Source organism: Encephalitozoon intestinalis, chromosome VII (genome assembly GCF_000146465.1).
Source record: "Encephalitozoon intestinalis ATCC 50506 chromosome VII, complete sequence".
In the NCBI taxonomy this organism is placed as follows: domain Eukaryota; kingdom Fungi; phylum Microsporidia; family Unikaryonidae; genus Encephalitozoon; species Encephalitozoon intestinalis.
This window is the reverse complement of record NC_014421.1, coordinates 12,136-28,933: the sequence shown is the minus strand read 5'-3', so window position 1 is coordinate 28,933 and position 16,798 is coordinate 12,136. Positions and strand designations below refer to the sequence as shown.

The 16,798-nt window shown below is 39.1% G+C and overlaps 14 protein-coding genes and 1 non-coding gene across 15 annotated transcripts; 3 read left to right on the top strand and 12 right to left on the bottom strand.

Annotated features, from left to right (window-relative positions):
- Positions 1 to 46: 46 nt before the first annotated feature.
- Eint_070220 (uncharacterized protein) lies at positions 47 to 904 on the bottom strand (the record flags this gene model as incomplete). The annotated part of the gene is made up of 1 exon (XM_003073100.1): positions 47 to 904. The coding sequence occupies one exon, from the start codon at positions 902 to 904 to the stop codon at positions 47 to 49; it is 858 nt and encodes a 285-aa protein (XP_003073146.1).
- A 58-nt stretch (positions 905 to 962) lies between these two features.
- On the bottom strand, positions 963 to 1,859 carry Eint_070210 (uncharacterized protein; the record flags this gene model as incomplete). Its single annotated transcript, XM_003073099.1, has 1 exon — positions 963 to 1,859. The coding sequence occupies one exon, from the start codon at positions 1,857 to 1,859 to the stop codon at positions 963 to 965; it is 897 nt and encodes a 298-aa protein (XP_003073145.1).
- A 92-nt stretch (positions 1,860 to 1,951) lies between these two features.
- Positions 1,952 to 4,081, bottom strand: Eint_070200 (uncharacterized protein; the record flags this gene model as incomplete). Its single annotated transcript, XM_003073098.1, has 1 exon — positions 1,952 to 4,081. One exon carries the CDS (start codon positions 4,079 to 4,081, stop codon positions 1,952 to 1,954), a length of 2,130 nt encoding a protein of 709 aa, XP_003073144.1.
- A 48-nt stretch (positions 4,082 to 4,129) lies between these two features.
- Eint_070190 (gluconate transport-inducing protein) lies at positions 4,130 to 4,849 on the bottom strand (the record flags this gene model as incomplete). Its single annotated transcript, XM_003073097.1, has 1 exon — positions 4,130 to 4,849. One exon carries the CDS (start codon positions 4,847 to 4,849, stop codon positions 4,130 to 4,132), a length of 720 nt encoding a protein of 239 aa, XP_003073143.1.
- Positions 4,850 to 5,238: 389 nt separating this feature from the next.
- On the bottom strand, positions 5,239 to 5,613 carry Eint_070180 (translocase Tim22/17-like protein; the record flags this gene model as incomplete). Its single annotated transcript, XM_003073096.1, has 1 exon — positions 5,239 to 5,613. One exon carries the CDS (start codon positions 5,611 to 5,613, stop codon positions 5,239 to 5,241), a length of 375 nt encoding a protein of 124 aa, XP_003073142.1.
- A 97-nt stretch (positions 5,614 to 5,710) lies between these two features.
- Eint_070170 lies at positions 5,711 to 5,782 on the top strand. Its single transcript has one exon. It is a non-coding gene; the product is annotated as a tRNA-Gln (tRNA).
- Positions 5,783 to 5,826: 44 nt separating this feature from the next.
- Positions 5,827 to 8,508, bottom strand: Eint_070160 (uncharacterized protein; the record flags this gene model as incomplete). Its single annotated transcript, XM_003073095.2, has 1 exon — positions 5,827 to 8,508. The coding sequence occupies one exon, from the start codon at positions 8,506 to 8,508 to the stop codon at positions 5,827 to 5,829; it is 2,682 nt and encodes an 893-aa protein (XP_003073141.2).
- A 67-nt stretch (positions 8,509 to 8,575) lies between these two features.
- Positions 8,576 to 9,448, bottom strand: Eint_070150 (transcription initiation factor TFIIE subunit alpha; the record flags this gene model as incomplete). Its single annotated transcript, XM_003073094.1, has 1 exon — positions 8,576 to 9,448. One exon carries the CDS (start codon positions 9,446 to 9,448, stop codon positions 8,576 to 8,578), a length of 873 nt encoding a protein of 290 aa, XP_003073140.1.
- Positions 9,449 to 9,544: 96 nt separating this feature from the next.
- Eint_070140 (uncharacterized protein) lies at positions 9,545 to 9,976 on the bottom strand (the record flags this gene model as incomplete). Its single annotated transcript, XM_003073093.1, has 1 exon — positions 9,545 to 9,976. The coding sequence occupies one exon, from the start codon at positions 9,974 to 9,976 to the stop codon at positions 9,545 to 9,547; it is 432 nt and encodes a 143-aa protein (XP_003073139.1).
- A 61-nt stretch (positions 9,977 to 10,037) lies between these two features.
- On the bottom strand, positions 10,038 to 11,867 carry Eint_070130 (uncharacterized protein; the record flags this gene model as incomplete). The annotated part of the gene is made up of 1 exon (XM_003073092.1): positions 10,038 to 11,867. The coding sequence occupies one exon, from the start codon at positions 11,865 to 11,867 to the stop codon at positions 10,038 to 10,040; it is 1,830 nt and encodes a 609-aa protein (XP_003073138.1).
- Positions 11,868 to 11,912: 45 nt separating this feature from the next.
- Eint_070120 (26S proteasome regulatory subunit 10) lies at positions 11,913 to 13,088 on the top strand (the record flags this gene model as incomplete). Its single annotated transcript, XM_003073091.1, has 1 exon — positions 11,913 to 13,088. One exon carries the CDS (start codon positions 11,913 to 11,915, stop codon positions 13,086 to 13,088), a length of 1,176 nt encoding a protein of 391 aa, XP_003073137.1.
- Positions 13,089 to 13,147: 59 nt separating this feature from the next.
- On the bottom strand, positions 13,148 to 14,311 carry Eint_070110 (acid phosphatase precursor; the record flags this gene model as incomplete). The annotated part of the gene is made up of 1 exon (XM_003073090.1): positions 13,148 to 14,311. One exon carries the CDS (start codon positions 14,309 to 14,311, stop codon positions 13,148 to 13,150), a length of 1,164 nt encoding a protein of 387 aa, XP_003073136.1.
- A 158-nt stretch (positions 14,312 to 14,469) lies between these two features.
- On the top strand, positions 14,470 to 14,781 carry Eint_070100 (uncharacterized protein; the record flags this gene model as incomplete). Its single annotated transcript, XM_003073089.1, has 1 exon — positions 14,470 to 14,781. One exon carries the CDS (start codon positions 14,470 to 14,472, stop codon positions 14,779 to 14,781), a length of 312 nt encoding a protein of 103 aa, XP_003073135.1.
- Positions 14,782 to 14,804: 23 nt separating this feature from the next.
- On the bottom strand, positions 14,805 to 15,800 carry Eint_070090 (DNA 3'-phosphatase; the record flags this gene model as incomplete). Its single annotated transcript, XM_003073088.1, has 1 exon — positions 14,805 to 15,800. The coding sequence occupies one exon, from the start codon at positions 15,798 to 15,800 to the stop codon at positions 14,805 to 14,807; it is 996 nt and encodes a 331-aa protein (XP_003073134.1).
- Positions 15,801 to 15,853: 53 nt separating this feature from the next.
- On the bottom strand, positions 15,854 to 16,738 carry Eint_070080 (uncharacterized protein; the record flags this gene model as incomplete). Its single annotated transcript, XM_003073087.1, has 1 exon — positions 15,854 to 16,738. The coding sequence occupies one exon, from the start codon at positions 16,736 to 16,738 to the stop codon at positions 15,854 to 15,856; it is 885 nt and encodes a 294-aa protein (XP_003073133.1).
- Between the last annotated feature and the right edge of the window lie 60 nt (positions 16,739 to 16,798).

Here is a 16,798-nt window from a genome sequence, read left to right as displayed (position 1 = left end):
CTTTTTAAAACCTTGGACATCCTATCAGCCGAATCCAACCCTTGCTTCAAAAATAGTCTTCTCCCTCCACAATATCTTTTAGGTCCTGGAACCTAAGTTTGCATATTTTCTTATCATAAAACGATGTAAAGAAAAGCTCCTTGTCTGAGGAAGCTAGTCCATATGCAATTGAGTTCGTCGGAAACTCTTTCACAATATTTAAGTCACCATCGCAAACCTTCAGCCCTTCATACATACAAGACAGAAAGAATGTCTTGTCTTTCTCAAAGATCCTCCATACACCTCCTCCAACTTTTACCTTCCTCACAACCTCATACATTCTTTTATCAACAATTTCTATATGCTCATCATATGACCCTACATATAAATATTCCAAGTGTTCATATATTGATATAACCCCGGAAGCTCTTTTCATTCGGTGGTGTTCGGACCACGTTCTCATGTCTACAAATCTGAGCTCTCCATCCTCCGACCCGCACATCAACTCCTTACATCTTCCTTTAAGCACCCAGATTGGCGCCTCACCAAGCTTTACAACCTTTCTCACAGTAATGTCTTTATCATAAACACTAACTCTTCCTCCAATGTCGGAAACAAATACTTCGTCTCCATTAATCTCCAGATATGTGTTAATATCCCTTGTGTCTGTTTTGATGATACTTTTACTACCGATATTTATTGCAGAAACGTCTCTAGAATTCGCAGAATATAGGGTCTGGGCATTAATCTTAATGTCAAGAGTTCCTGATGTCTCAAATTCGTCTTGAATCTCCATGCTTTCAAGATCGTAGAAATATATCTTCCCACTTCTTGTTTCCTCATGAAATAGATATCCCCCTGCAATTAAGGCCGAGGATGTACAACACAGACAGTCTATAGGAATCTGTGCTTCAAATTCCTCCATAAAACCCCGAAGAAATATTCAAGCTTTTATTTAACAGACCCAACGCTCGTAGCTTTTCTCATATAAGTAAAAATTGCCCTTCGTATCTTTTTATGCCAAACTCTCTATCAGAAGCCATCTCCTTTTGAAGATGATACCAAAACTTACTAAGTAGGAAGTGTTCATTTGCGTACGAGATTCGAACATTGGAGGCTTGACCCTGTAGCTTTATCAGTATTTCCACGAGTCTACAGAACCTCATCGACGCCACCTCATTGTTTTTGGTTCTGTTGGATTCCTCTACATCTCTTATATAGACATCCATGGGACATATAAGAAACATATCAGTTGTGGTCAGGTCATCCAGGACTTGTCTCATATCAAAATAACTTGCGCTTTTCTCGATATGCCTAGACAAAGTATCCAATCTTTTTGTATCCAGCTTCTGCATTTGAAATGCTCTCACAACACAGTAAAACGAGTTGTAATTTCCTATCTTTTTCAGATGTTTCAAGACCCGGAAGAAGTATTTGTAATTTCCTTCTTTCAGTAATTCGTGAGAGACGAAGTTTGTCAGACCTGCGTTCTTCGATCTCATATGTCTTATATTTCTACATTTGATGTCTCCAGTTCCATCGTAATCAACCAATTCATTAGGTGTGATTCTTCGGAGAATTGATAAATCGATGGAAGTCAAAGCCTTCGAGAGTTTCCCAGGAGATATCCTATATATGTCTTTAGCTTCAGCCTTTATCATCTTGTCTGCATACCTTTTTCCTTCTTTATAATTGCCAAGAATTCGTTCTTGATACCATGAATGGGGCAATATATCTGCACTCCATACATCCTCTATATCCATGTTCTCATCACAGACATTACTTTGATCCCTGACAATTATCTTGTCACCAAAGGAGCTTTCGGATAAGTCTCCGTTAGAATATCCTGGAATAAACGTTGCTAGTTCTCGGGAACTCATCAGAGTTGCTTTTTCCCCAACATATATCTTAAAAACCAACCAGCAAAATCTATCGGCCTATTGTTTGTAAACTGACGAAACATCGTTTTACATCATTTCTTTACAATCTTGGTTCTTAACTTTCTTCCACTTTCGCTTTTACAGTTACCAGATATAACTCCTTCGATGAAGGCAACCGTTCCATTCAGGCTATCCTCTCCACCGATAAACCCCAAGATTTCATCCAATAGTCTCAATTTCTCAAGAAAAGACTTTAACTCTTCTACAGATCTTACATTCAATCTTATAACATTCTTTTGTATGTAAAAGTTCAGGCATTCAAATACAAAGCTGAAGTACTCAGATTGAACACCTAAGCAGGAGGCCGGTCCATATAGGTTTTCAACCACTCCTAATATTCTATGCAAATAGTAATCGTTTTTGTTGGCGTAATTACCTTCACGATAGAACAGATCGAAAAAATACAGTATTTCCAAAACAACCTGGAACTTCGATCTTGTAAGTGCCGAGGAGAGTAAGGCCTCCAACTTCCTTCCCTTGATGGATTTGTTGATGTCTTTCAATGTTTCTAAACCAAAAAACATATTTTCGTAGCATCGTTTTTGAAAAAATAGGAAATTCCTGTCTATGTCCCTTGTAAGCAAGGAGTTTTTGAAGGCTTCCACAGCCTCTTCCTTGGTGTTTCCGTTCGAGAGACATTCTCTGATCAAATCGGACCTGAAAATGTTGCTAAAATACTCATCAAATCTTTTCTCAAGAAAGTCGTCCAAAAAGCCTGAGATTGTGGAAATATTGCAAAGATCTGGATGAGAAGAAATGTCTGCAATGATCTCTTGGTATTTTGTGTAAAAAGACAACCGATAATTGATGTAGTCGTTTCCATGCCACTCATCGTTGTTAAATATACAAATTATTTGCCTTTCCGCCCAGTTCTCCTTCTCCTTCACATACTTCTCGTTCAGAACATTTCTTAGATACTTCTTCATCTCAGAACTAACGGCATACTTTTCCATGTAGATTGCTATCTCTACACTTGAAGAGAGGATCCTCCTAAAATTCTCGGAAAATACTGTCTGGAGCTTTGTGGCCCTAGTCATTTTTTCATGGATAAGATATTTGCTTTCAAACACAGAGCCGTAATCGATATCATCAACAAAGTTTTCCGCCCGAAACATCTCTTCATAGCAACGCTTTTCGGGATCCTCTATGTACTCCAGAACAAACCTTCGAATCACCTTGTTTATAGCCAACTCAACAGTTTCCTGGCATCTTGGGCTGTAGATCCTCAGCACAGGTTCCTCCTCCCCAAAAAAGTTCTTCAACTTTTCATGAAGACCCTCAAAAGAAGTATCTGCCATCTCAAACAACGTCTTGAAATTACGAATAATCACCTTGGTTCTTCCCATAATAACCTTTGCTAGCACTTCTGCTTTATTCTCTACCTTACTTTTCTCTACCTCTTCAATTGCCGATTCTACCACCTTGAAGTACTCTTTCTCAAGATTGTCCGCTTGATACTTCTCAAGGCCTTGCAAGGCATTCAAAACTACAATGCATCTAAAATCCTCCTGATACTTGCATTCGTTCTGGAAAACAAACTTGTTGATCCTACTGTAAATCAATCTCATTAGGTCTTCGGCCTCTGAGTTTACGTCGTTTCTAAACTTCCTGATGCAATCTAGGTCTATCAATCTGTTTTCATTTATTAGATCGAATATGTCTCTGATCTTCTTGGAAGCCTCAAGAAGTCTAAGACTCATATCCGGATCTTCGATATTTCTCTTTATGTTGTTTTCAATCTTGTCTCTGATTTCACAAAACTCCCTGAAGTTTCTTCTAACCTCAAGAAGTGTGAGGCAAATCTTCTCCTTGGCCTCAAAAACCACCACGTCTTCATATTCCTTAATCATATCTTTCACCTCTATCTTCATCTCAGACAACTCCTTTGTCGTTCTAAATATCTCTTGGATGCTATCATAGCACTTCTTGTTGAGGTAATAGGACTCCATATACGAGAGAACCGAGTCACTAAATCCCTTGTAGTTTCCTTCTATGATCTCTTCCATTGCCTTTTCAACCTTGTGGAAGAGATTCCTGAAATTTGAAGCCTCTACAGAATTGTTTTTATTCTTCAGGGCCTGTCTCAGAGGATTGAAGTCCTCTGTGATGAGGGTTTCCCAATCTATTCTAATCTCTCTAAGCAATGCATCCACCTCGTTCATGTGGGGATTGGTGATTTCTAATTTGAAAAGTACAAACAAATGAGACTATCATTTATTACTATTGCACAAGTAAATATATTTCTTCTCTACATCGCTGCTTTTGATCTTCTCTTGCATCCATTCCGTTAATACACTACTTGCTATTTCTTCTAAGGAATGTCTCTTGACTTCTGGAAATATCATCTGTTTGGAAGGAAATGGTAGCTTGAATTTCGAATAAAGGTCTTTTTTGGTAGTCATAGTCCTAAGAAACTCGTCGGAGAGCAATTCTGGGTATATCTTCAGTGCCATATCCATATGGCTGAAAAGAGGGACTTTTATCAGAGACATCCTAAAGAACATCGGTCTGAAGTATGCTATCACATGGTAGGTTTTATTCTGCAGGCAGATTGAAATCGTTTTCTTGTTAAGAGAAAGTTTGTCGTCCCAGTTGATGATCTTTTCCCGTGTTCTTCCTCTCTTACTTATCCCTAGAAGGGACTTTTGGCGGTTTCTTTTCCCAATTGCACTTTTGTTCATATGCTTGGGAACCTCCTGATACAAAAGAAACTGCCCATGGATCTTAGATGGAGACCATGTCTTTCCGTCTGTCCATCTTTTGATGCCGTTTGGTGACTCCACAAAGCAGAATATGTCTCCCGACCTGATTTTTTCTCGCTCCTCGGGAGCTAACCTTCCTTCTATCGTACTGAAGTATCCTAATCTCACGGCATGCACTACTAAACAAGCCTCCTCATATGTTTTTATATACCCAAAAATTTTGTTCATTTACAAGGGACCGATAATTAATGTTTGTCCATTTATAGTAATTCCCGTTTGTTTCCAGCCAATATATCTATTCATTGCTAATATTAATCAATTTAGGCGTTTGGTATCATTTTGTTTATCATGATAATAGATTTTAGATTCCATCATTTAAATCGGCTCATCGGGGCCTAATAAATAAGTCCATATTGCTAAATAATTTAATTTTAATTTGCATTCAGTCTCATTTCTCTCTTCAAACCTACTTTTCGTTATGATGAAGAAGAACCATCCTTGGAGATGTCTTTCAATCGGAAAACCTTCTCAGACATATCCATTTGTTCCTTACATATGTCCAGTCGCCCTATCGGCTTTTATTTTCCTATAACATAAGAAAGATTTAAGCCCTCATCTTACTTCTGTCCCTTCGTGGGAAAAACACTGGACATTCCTGTGTATAGCCCAAAAGATGCTGCTCCAGTTAAAATAGATTTTTTGGACTTGTCCCTCACCCCAAGGCCTCCGGCAACCATACCGCTTATAAGGCTGTTAAGCGGTGCGTTTTCTGATCCATAAAGCTGAAGAGCTGATTCTGTTGTGGAGTATACCATACTAATCTTTGCAAACGACTTTCCAGACTCGTGAATATTCTTGAAAGATGGCCTCTCCGATGAGGAAAACACGCCTACCATGCACCCAAAAATATATCCCTGAAGAGTATCTGAGGCTGCTTTCACAAAATGGGGTTTGGCCTTTTCTATCTTCTCTCGAATGCATTTCATGTTCATGTTGGGGAGATAATTCTCTTAAAAATTATTAGGGATCATCCTCTACAGTCTAAAGCCGGGAATTATCTGCAAGGAGTCTCTTTGCAAGGCACCTTAAGGTTCCATAGTGTAATGGTTAGCACCCTGGACTTTGAATCCAGTAATCTGAGTTCGAATCTCGGTGGAACCAGATTTCTTGTCGAATCTTTAATGGTGAATCCATATTCAATGTATTTATTTAACTCTAAGCAGCCTCAGATTATCTATGTCATCCAGTGATGCATTCTCTTCAAAGAGAACATTCTCGTTAGAGATCCTCATTTCCTTTTTTGACCTACTTGAAATAAAAACTTCGGAAAATAGGGAGTGCAGCTTTAGAAGCACTCTGCTTTTGTCTGGGTCATAGGAGTGAACCATACCATCTACACATTTCATGATTTTAAAACGATCCTTTTTTTCAAATTTTACTGCCTGGCTCATGAGATAATATGTTTTGATGGGGCATTCATCAAATACCTCCAGTAATTTGTCTACAAGCCTGGACTTGTGCTTAGAATGGACATAAATATCATATACCATTTGGAACTCAAGAATTTGACCTTTTTCCTTAAACATCAATCTTTTGTTCTCAATTGCCTCTCGAATAACACTTAAAGTCGTTTCGAAGTATGTGTAGACCATCTCTGGAGAAACAAGATAGTAGGAAAACACTATTGGAATAGAAATGTGGGGGAGAATGGCTCCTGCCTTTGTCGCTTTCTTTAGTAAAACATTGGCTTCCTTAGATACACTTATACAATTTGACTTAGCTCCCCAGACTATAAAGTTGCTGTTGTTTGCCACCAGTTCAAAGGCAAGAGTATAGGATTTGGCTCCTTCATTAAGTTCGATCGTCTCGCTCAGGAATAAGAGAAGCTCAGCACACACCAATGCCTCCTTTCCATCAAGGCTGCAATTCATTCTAGATAAAATCTCTTCCAGCTTCCACTTATATGCTGTTCCAAATGCCGGGTCGAACCGAAGGTTGTATACAAGTCCAAGCTCTTTGTTTGGAGACCATGAATATCCAGGGAAGTAGTCTCTCATGTATGGACTCCCACAAGAACCAAGTATTGCTACAAAGTAGTCGGTTCTTCTAGGAAATTCAATCCCCCCATATCCTAAGAGGTTTATAAGCATTCCAGCATTCCTTGTGTATGGACTATAGAAAACAAGTTTTCGAAGAAATACTACCAGCCTTCTCCTTAACTCCGAAGAAAATCTTGATCTTAGATTCATAAGTATCCTCAAGACATTGTTATAGAACAAGACATTTTTGCCTCTTGTTATTTCTTCTCTGGAGTCCAAGAGGATTGAAGCTGCATAAACCTCATCAATACTGTTCGGATGAAACTCAGAGTACAAAGCAGCAAATTCCGCAACAAACACATCCTCAATAGAAAACACGGTAATTCTCATGAACTTACAAACACTCTTATTCTCATAAGAGTAAAAGATCCTTGCAAGTAGCTTGATGTCTTCAATTCGGTATTCAATATCCCTTGTATCTTTGTTGCTAAGCAGGTCTATGTATGCTCTATAGCATGTTTCAGTTTGAAAGGAATCTTTAACTTTATCAAACATTTCCTTCTTTGCCAAGATAGAGTGTATTCTTTGCATTTCCTTAGCCAAAGCAGCCAGATCAAACTGGCCAATAATGTTTATCACTCCCTTCATAATGGTAACCCGTCTGTCTTCCATGTACTTTCTTGCAATCCTCAAGATTTTCAGAAACATTTTTCTTCCAATTGCCATTCCATGGAGCTGAATTCCACAAAGAACCTTGGCTGCTTTTATTCGGGATTTATGTTCTTTTTGATCTATTATCCGTAGTAGTAAAATCACAAAGGACTTTATAACTCTGAGCACAGCCACCCGAGGCTCAAGGCTTCCAAACTTACATTTGAAATATGCAATTTCCTCCTCCCCATACTCTTTTTTCCTCCCAATCCTCACCATGTTTTCAATAAAAAGAATCAGAAGTTTGGAGTCAAGGCTCTTTCTGTTTTCACTCAGCTCTTTCAAGTAGCAGAGTGATAGAGATACACATAGGATCTGAGAACAAGAAGAAGAATAGCTAATTAGTGAAAAGGCGCGCTCGGAGCTACGGCTAGGAAGATAAGAAAGGAGCTTTTCGAACAGAATATTGACCAAACGGTCATGGCTCTCTTCAATTATCTTCGACTCTCGGAACACTACATTTCTGTATATCTTCAGAATAGTGTAGTCTCTGAAATTCATTTCTCCAATACTAAATAGGTCTAAGCTGTCTATTTCATGAATAATGACCCCAAACTCCTCGTGCTGGGCAGGTATGGCAACTCGGGAATATAACTCAAAGGCAAACACTTTCGTGGTGTCTCCAGCCTTGCTTGACTTAAGAAAGATTCGGAAGAGAAACATACGGATGGAATCTCTATTGCATCCCAATATATTCTCTTCTATGTATTCTCTGATTTCCTCAAGTATTCTAACAAGATATTCTTCTTCCTCTTGGCTCAAGTCTTCATCAATTTGGTTAGAGCCTAGCTTCAAAAACCCTTCTAAAATCTCAACAGTGGCAATGCTAAAACGAGACCTTCGGATTCTAAGCCAAATAAGTATATTCCTCATAAGGTCTGATCCTTCTTCTAGTGATTGCGCACCCCACCTTAAAAGTCCCTGGAGTAGATCTAAACATTCAGTAGCTTCGTGAATAGCCTTGGAAAGAGTTTCTGAATCTTTGGCCGCTTCTCTTTTTACCATGTCGATAGTCTCCATAATCCTGTTCACTTCCAAGTTCGAGATATTTTCTGCCGGAAAGTATTCCTCAACACTTCTTCTCTCCTCATCCAACCTTTCAAAAGATTCTACCTTCATCCTGCTGTTTTCATCCATAGAAAGTCCCATCCTTCTCCTAAAATATTTCAAAAATAATAAGTTAGAGTTTACTTCACATTTACTATCAGTTTCCATTGTCATAGTATTTAGAATAGATATCATAATATTCTTCATATTCAGCCTCGTTCATCATCTCTTTGTCTTCCTCAGTAACATCGGAGAACAGTTTCTTGGTTCCGTTCACTGTAACGTATTCTTCTATCTTCACTTCCTTTTTTTGATCTTCCCTATCACTAGCAGTGTAGGACTCTCCCATCTCAAACTCCTCCACAACAGGAAGCGCCATCTCAGACACCTGCTCTTCCTTTTTGCTAGGCATTTGTTTGGTTTCCTTTTCTTTCTTCATCTGAAGAACTTGGAAATAGTCCAAAGACGGGATGCTGAACTTGTCTGTTTCCTTCAGGAGGAGAATAATATCATCCAGCTCGGACATCAAGTTGGAATACATCGTGCAGTCGGCGCTCCTATCCTTCTTGTTTTCCGCAAGATCTCCTTTACAATCCTCGCATTTGAACACATAGTTCTCCATAAGACTCTGAGCATCCAAAGAACTGTACTCCCGCCCACATTCCATGCATATATATCCTTCTGTCTGTGCCATCTTTATATTGTTCTCTAGATTCTTTGTCATTTTAAATATCTTATACTTGATGACGTCTCGGACCTCTGCATAGTTTATGTAATACACAGTGCGAAGAACTTGTCCATTGTCCTCTCTATTTTCCACCTTTGTCTCATACTTAACAATCTTATCTTCCTTCAGTCTTATTATCAGACGATTAACTTCCTTCGAAAGCATCTTCATCCTCCCGCAGAGCTCCGCATCGTAGAGAAGAGTCTTATGAAGCAGAATGTCAGTAATAACTACATGTTGGGGCTCGTAAAACTTCCTTACTACTTTTTTTATGAGCTTGTTCATTACAGGCTCATAATCCATTCTTCCTGGGTGAAACCGGAGGGAATTTCAAATATCCTTCGGAAACCATTCAGTAATTGAACAACATCGTTGGCAAGAAGCTCTAAAGAAGCAGATTTAATCTCCAAACAGATATTCCATTATAGACGTAAAAACCCCCTTCTTCCTTACAAAAATATCGCTGGAATCAATAATTCCTCCTCCTTGTCTGAAAGTCCCCACAATCTCGTCCTCGATCATCGTAGTGTTTAGTCTCAGACATCTCTTTATACTGTCTTCGTTATCGAACAAAACATTTATCCAGTTCCTTCCATATTCAACTTCTAGAACTTCTCCACAGGACTTAACAGTATCCATCACTGCATCGAGGTTTCCTGCTGTGAATCCGTACACTGTCACATACTTTTTCTTTGCCCGATGCTGTGAGACTAAGGGTTCTTCATAAAGTGTGTTCTGTGGTATTGATGTAGACTTGACCTCTGTCACTGCCTCAGAAATGTCTTCGGGCCGATTCTTTCTCCTGAATAGGCTTGGATGAAATTCGGCCATCGATAGGGAGGGAAATCTCACGAAATTTCATAGACCCAAAACTCAAAAGTCTCCTTTGTTTCTATTTAAAAACCTTAGTTAAACAAAATATCACAGTTTCTTCTGAAGCTCGAAAGGCATCAATCACAAATTTCATTTCTCTTCCTCTCATGCTCTTTAACTCTTCAAGTGAGGAGCATCCACCCAGCTTATACAATGATTCTAAGTCAAACTCGTCCATCCAGAAGTTGTTGAACAAGTAAACAACAATCGTTATCTCGTTGCATATACTTACATATCCCGGGAGTTGGTGGGTTAAGGCTCCGTTACAGAAATAGGTTACAGATGTACCATCCATGAGAGTTGGTGGTTCATCAAATATGAAGTTTGAAAAATCAACATCAACCAGCATTCCATCAACTATGAATTTCTTCGACTCATTTAGCATCAGCTTTTCCGCTTCGTCGTAAATGTCCTTCAGATTTATTTCCAAAGGCGGCATGAAAGGAACTATCTCGCACATCTCTCCAGATATCTCCTCTTTCCTAGACAGATACATCTCCTCAATATTCGAGAAGTCGTCCGGAACATACCCCATGGCTCCAAATATAAGGTTACATTGAAAGGAACTATTCTCTTTTTTTTCCAAGAAGTTGTCTTCGTCTTCAGACTCCTCAAAATTCGTTGCCATCTTGCTTCTTTTTCTGGTATCTTTCCCCTCGTCATCAAGCTTTGAGACAATATCCCCGTCCTGTATCACAAGAGGAGAAGAAATGCCATCGCTGAATTCGATCTGTGTATAGATCGTAGAAATATAAAACTCCGATCTTCCACGCCTTGAAATCCTCAGATTGGTGATTCTAACATGTTTTCCAACCTCGATCTCATGGAATTCCTTAGATGAATTGTAGAACAAAAGGATCTTATGTTTCCCCATTCGGATCAAATAGTATTCTTCGAGAAACCCTGAACATCTCCTATTCAAAACACTTAGGTATTCGACCTTTCCCGATGCATCGGAAAATATTGACTTAAATGCTTCCTTCGGTTCGTTCAACTCAATTCTAAATATCTCCTTAGCACTAACCTCCTTACATCGAAAATACCTTGCCTCTGTAAATCTGTTATGCTCGACAATAGAAGGGCCTTCAATGTTAGGTTTCTTCCTACACTTGGACAAACAGATTTTATCTCCAACTTTCATGGAGGAATATGGGAGGTCTTCTCCCCAAACAAACACTTTGATGATGTTTAGTCTGGAAGTCTGAAGAATAAAAAAATAATAGGGATATTTTCGGGTATAAGTTACAGAGCTCATTCTAGTTTTGTATATGACCCTTCCAATTATTGGAGAGAGGCGAGAACTCCGGTTATTCCATCTGTTCACGTCAACGGGATTGAAGGAATCAGGCAAAACAAGTTCATTGGATTTAACCTTTTGTCCATTAAGTAGATCCTTGTTCATTACAGGTATTTCAAGGACACTATAGGGAAGGGTATCGTTCAGAAACGGGAGAAGAATTCTTTCTGGAAGTTCCTCTGGAACTACAGAAGCAGGAGATTGCTCTGGCTTACTGGGGTCCTTCGGAATTGTTTTCTCGGAAAGTCCCGAACCAACCGGGCCTTCATTTCCTCTGATGGTGAGATAAGCATCTGAGTCAAATTTCTTTTTAAAAAGAGATGCATAGGAATAAGCTCTTGGCTCAATAACCTTGAAAACTATTCCATCCTCATCTTCCTGAATCAAGATCCAGTCGTTTTTGTAACACATTCCTTTTCTTACCCTGGATTTCATTTCGTCGGAAACCTTCTTGACCGAGATCTTTTTCCCATCAAACAAAAACATCTTGAAGTCATAGGTGCCTTTTGACGATATTTCTCTGTATATCTCCAAAATTTCATACTCCTCCATGTGGGGTCAAATGTATGTGTAAATCATGTTAGGTGGAGCCCTTTAATGTTTCAGGAGGATAAAAACAAGCTTTATGAAGAATATACACAAGCCTTGCTTAGTAATGAAAAAGCATACAAGGCATTGAAAATGGAGCAGGAGGTATATAAGCAAACTCACAAACATTACCTGAAGAGTGAAAATGACGTCAAGGCCCTACAAACAGTGGGACATATAATAGGCGAAGTGTTAGAAAAATTAAGTGACGAGAAGTTCATCGTCAAAAGTAGCCAGGGGCCAAGATACGTTGTCGGATGCATGAAGGCAATAGACAGAAGGAACATAACAGCAGGAACAAGGGTGGCATTGGACATCACAACTCTTACGATTATGGTGGTACTTCCCAGAGAAGTGGATCCAATGATCCATTCGATGGGGGAAGAAAGCCCTGGAGACAACATTTCCTTTGAATCTGTTGGAGGCCTTAAGGACCAGATAAGAGAGCTTCGGGAGGTGATAGAACTCCCTTTGAAAAATCCAGATATATTCAAAAGAATTGGAGTACGAGCTCCTAAGGGGGTTCTTCTGTATGGACCTCCTGGAACAGGAAAGACCTTACTAGCAAGGATAGTTGCAGCCACAATGGATGTGAATTTTTTGAAGGTAGTGTCTTCTGCGTTAATTGAGAAGTACATTGGAGAGTCTTCGCGTATGATTAGAGAGATGTTTGCCTATGCGAAAAGGAAGGCGCCGTGCATAATATTCATGGACGAGATCGATGCTATTGGAGGAAAAAGATCCAGAGAGTCCAGTTCCTCGGACAGGGAAGTCCAAAGAACTCTGATGGAGCTTCTCAACCAACTGGATGGGTTTAATGAGCTCGACAATGTCAAGGTTATTATGGCAACAAACAGGCCAGACATACTCGACCCAGCACTTCTTCGCCCTGGAAGACTTGACAGAAAGATTGAAATCCCACTTCCTAACGAACAAGGGAGGAAGGAGGTGTTAAAGATTCATTCTAAACTCATGAATGCTATTGAAGAAATTGATTACGATTCATTGGTGAAGCTAACTGCAGGATTCAACGGAGCAGATCTAAGAAATGTATGTACGGAGGCAGGTATGATTGCCTTGAAGGACGAAAGAGACTATGTAAAACATGAAGATTTTGTTAAGTCTGTTAGGAAAATAGCAGATGCAAAGAAACTAGAAACTAGATTGGACTATAGGAAGAAGTAAATGAGTTGTTTTATTGGTTGATATTGTTTTATTTTACAAAATTATTGATGATACTAAGTTCATCTCTTCTCAGATCTATCTTCTTCTGCATTTTTGTTTTCCTCAATGTTTGAGCTTTCGGAAGTCTTTTCTTGAGGATTGGAAGCAGAACTACTCTTTATCAATTCCATGAAATCTCTTATTGGGATATAATCATCTAGAAAAGACTTTGGCTTTACAACTCTGTTGTTAAACACCATTCTAACATACTGCTTTCCTGTGTTACACCATATTTCGATAAATAGTGCAGATGCATATGAAGGCCATTCTAATACGTCTGTTTCAAGGCCCACAAGTATTGCACTCATAGAGGAATCATGAGCAGAATAAAGGAGTATCTGTTTTTCCTCTCCGATGTCGATGAGTAGATCCCTTGCAAACCTTCCAAATAGACGTTTTCTATTCTCTACGTTTTTCGATCCAATTGTTGCCATATATGTCCAGGCATCGTTTGCAGACTTCATATGGTCTTCCACATTTTTTATATTACAGTTTAACTCCGCACAATCCACGTTTACCCTACTGCATAAACTTGTGTAGTAATGATCTGCCCTTTCCTGTGGTTTTGGATGCCGAGAGAAGGTCTGATTGTCTTGAACTATACTCGGCTTGTCAAAGAGCCTTGTGACATCTTCTCTCTCCTTTGTAGAAGCACATCCCAGGGTGTTCAGAAGGGAATCGTCTTTCTGAGGCACTTCTACATTTCCTATTTCGGTGTCTCCTGTAAGGCCTCTTATAACTCCAGCTAGAGAAGAATGCGTTCTAGGTATCTTTGTAGCTCTCATCTTTATATTTTCCATCTTTACCTGCTTATCGAAAAGAAGTGGCTTATAAATTTTCTTTATGAATTTTCCAAGAGTGATCATCTGGGCAAATCCTCTATGAGTTAGGTCTCCTTCAGAGCACTTCTTTCTTTTACAATCTGATATTACATTATCATTGAAGTTGCAGGGCATGCATTCCTGGTTGTCCCATTCCCTGGTGAGATTTCGCACCGGAGCTCTAGCACCATGTCTAAATATTACAAACAACTTTTCGAGGTTGTAGTTTTCTGCTTTTTCGGGGAATTTATATCCCGATTGGCAGTATCTACGAAATGGTGTTAAACTCTTCTCAAGGGCTATATTTTTTGTACTCCTTACACTTCTTAACAGAAAGCTTATTCCAAGAAGGACCTTGATCATCCTTCTTTTCTTTCTCTTCTCTAATTTGAACCTCAGAGATGTTTTAGGTATGAAGACAAAACAGCGGAGTGTCCAATCTAACTTAAGAAATTTGTATATTTCTTGTAATTGGTCTACTGGGTTTGATTAAACATATCTTGGAGGAGAACAAAGGTAGAATGAATACTCTCGGCTTTTTCTTATCCGAAAACAAAGAAGTGGATGTTTCAAGCCAAGAAGATCGATCAAAAAGAAGTAAACCATCTTCTACCTGGGGTCTGGGGCTCTATAAAAACTCCAAAAGAGAAGAAAGATATCACTGTGAAGGTTTGATAGAGCCAGGCAGAGTAAAATTCCTTAGAGATTTCTATGAAAAGAATGTTTTTTGTAACAAAAGTGAAAGGGTGAAAAAGAAGTTTTATAGTTTAATTCCAAGTGTTCGAGAGAGAGTAAAAATACTAGAAAACGCCATAGCCAGGGAGGAGATTTAAGAGGAGCAATGGATAAAGCATTACTACAGCTGCATCCTAGATAATTTTGTCTTTTTCTCATCAAATCCGGAGCTATCAAATATAAAGGGGACCTTTACCCCGTACTTCTCAATTATACTGAATGTACAAGCATCTAGTGGAACAAACTCTTCTTCCTTTTCCCCAGAAAGAACTGCCAGGGTTTTTAGATAATTCATTACCTCGTTTGGATAGTTTAGGTAGTACATCGAATACTGTTCGGGATATCTGGCCATAATTGTTTCAATTAAATGCCTGTCTCCACAGTTAATCAGTATACAGTTCTCCTGAATGTTGGAAAATGCTTTTTCATTAATGATCCTATGGTTTGGGAAATACTTTTTGGCAAAGAACCTCTTTCCACAATGCTTTTTCCTTCCAAAAACAAATATTATTTTCTTTTCGCCATCGGTTTCGAAGCTTCCTTCTCTATATTTTCTAATGTCAAAATTCTCATGAAAATACACTAACTTAGTTCCCCGGAAGAACTCGTCTGGATGCTTAAATTCCATTCCTGCATTGTGTGCAAATTTACTATCGCATGAGTTTGTGTGCCCAGGACCAAGAGAGGAATTCACGGCATCTCCAACATAAATTTTCTTAGTTATCTTTGATTCATCAACATATTCTCGGCATATGTATTCATACATCCCTGTCGACGGCTTTCTATATTCATTCCTTTCCAATGCTGCTAGAAAGACAATTGGAGCATCTAGATCGGCTAAGATATTGCATACCTTCTCCACAAACTCCTCTAGAACATTGAGACGAATAAGCTGAGACTGGTTCGAAGCTATTCCAATAAAATAGCCTTGCTTACTTAGTTCTCTGATCTTCATAGGCACTTGCGGAAACAGGTATTCCCAGTCTTTAGAAGTTTGACCAGTATTTTTTGAGATCAGTGTCATGTCAAGATCAAACATAATCAGCTTATTTAGGCACTTGTCTATTTCTCCATGCTCAACAACAAGAAGCCCACCTTCTATATACGATATCTTCATTAGGGTATCCCCAAGTTCTTGTTTGAAGTCCTACTAATCCTCCATTCGGATAACTACCCTACTTTCAGAACAATCAGCTTGTGCTCTCCATTCTTTTTTACCTTCCATCTTCCAAGCCTTGGCTCTTTTCCAATACCAACTACAGCGTACCCGTCTTCAAGAGTGACTGCATTCACAAATCCATTACATTCATAACTATCTATAATCTCAATGTGGTCTTCTGTAACAGAAGACAGGTATAATATGTTTTCTCCCCCAATGAGTAGATATCCGTCCTTCCAAAGGAGAACAGTGACTGCCTGAGGAATCTTTAAGGAGGATACAATGCTCATAACAGTTGTATCGACAACACAAAGTTCTCCAGAATCTCCTCCAACTACCAAATGAGTGCTACCAACAAACGCAATAGCTTGCGGAAATCCATTGGATAGGCTTACGGACTTGACCTCAGGATGTTTTAAGTCGAACACCTTCACAGAAGAGTCAACCTCATAGATGCAGGCCACCTTACCCAAATCGGACACAGAAAGGTTAATGATCCCCGACGGCGATTCATAGAAAGTCTTACTTATTTCAAGAGACTGGTTAAGTACTAGGACTTTTCCTTTGCTTGTGCCAATAACAACACGTCCTGAAGACTGATCATAAAGTCCGGTATTTATAATCTTTTTCCGGAATAAAATTCTATTTGCAGCATTATCATCACCCCACGAAAGACCATAGAGACCACCCTTGTCCAGAAAGAAAAGAAGGCCTTCTTCGTGTCCAACTATAGCTCTAATGTTTTCTTCCACGGGTATTTTCTTAAGGATAAGAACATCGTATTCGGTTTCAATAGCATATTTCTTCTTAAGACCTACATATATTTTACCATTTCTCAAGTACAGAGACGTAGGCGTAGAGTCTAGTTTTCTTTCAGCCATCTTTGTAAGAATCATCTTATGGCTGGGATCATAAATTTTTATTTGTACGGTTGAAAACACCGATAGAATTCCTAT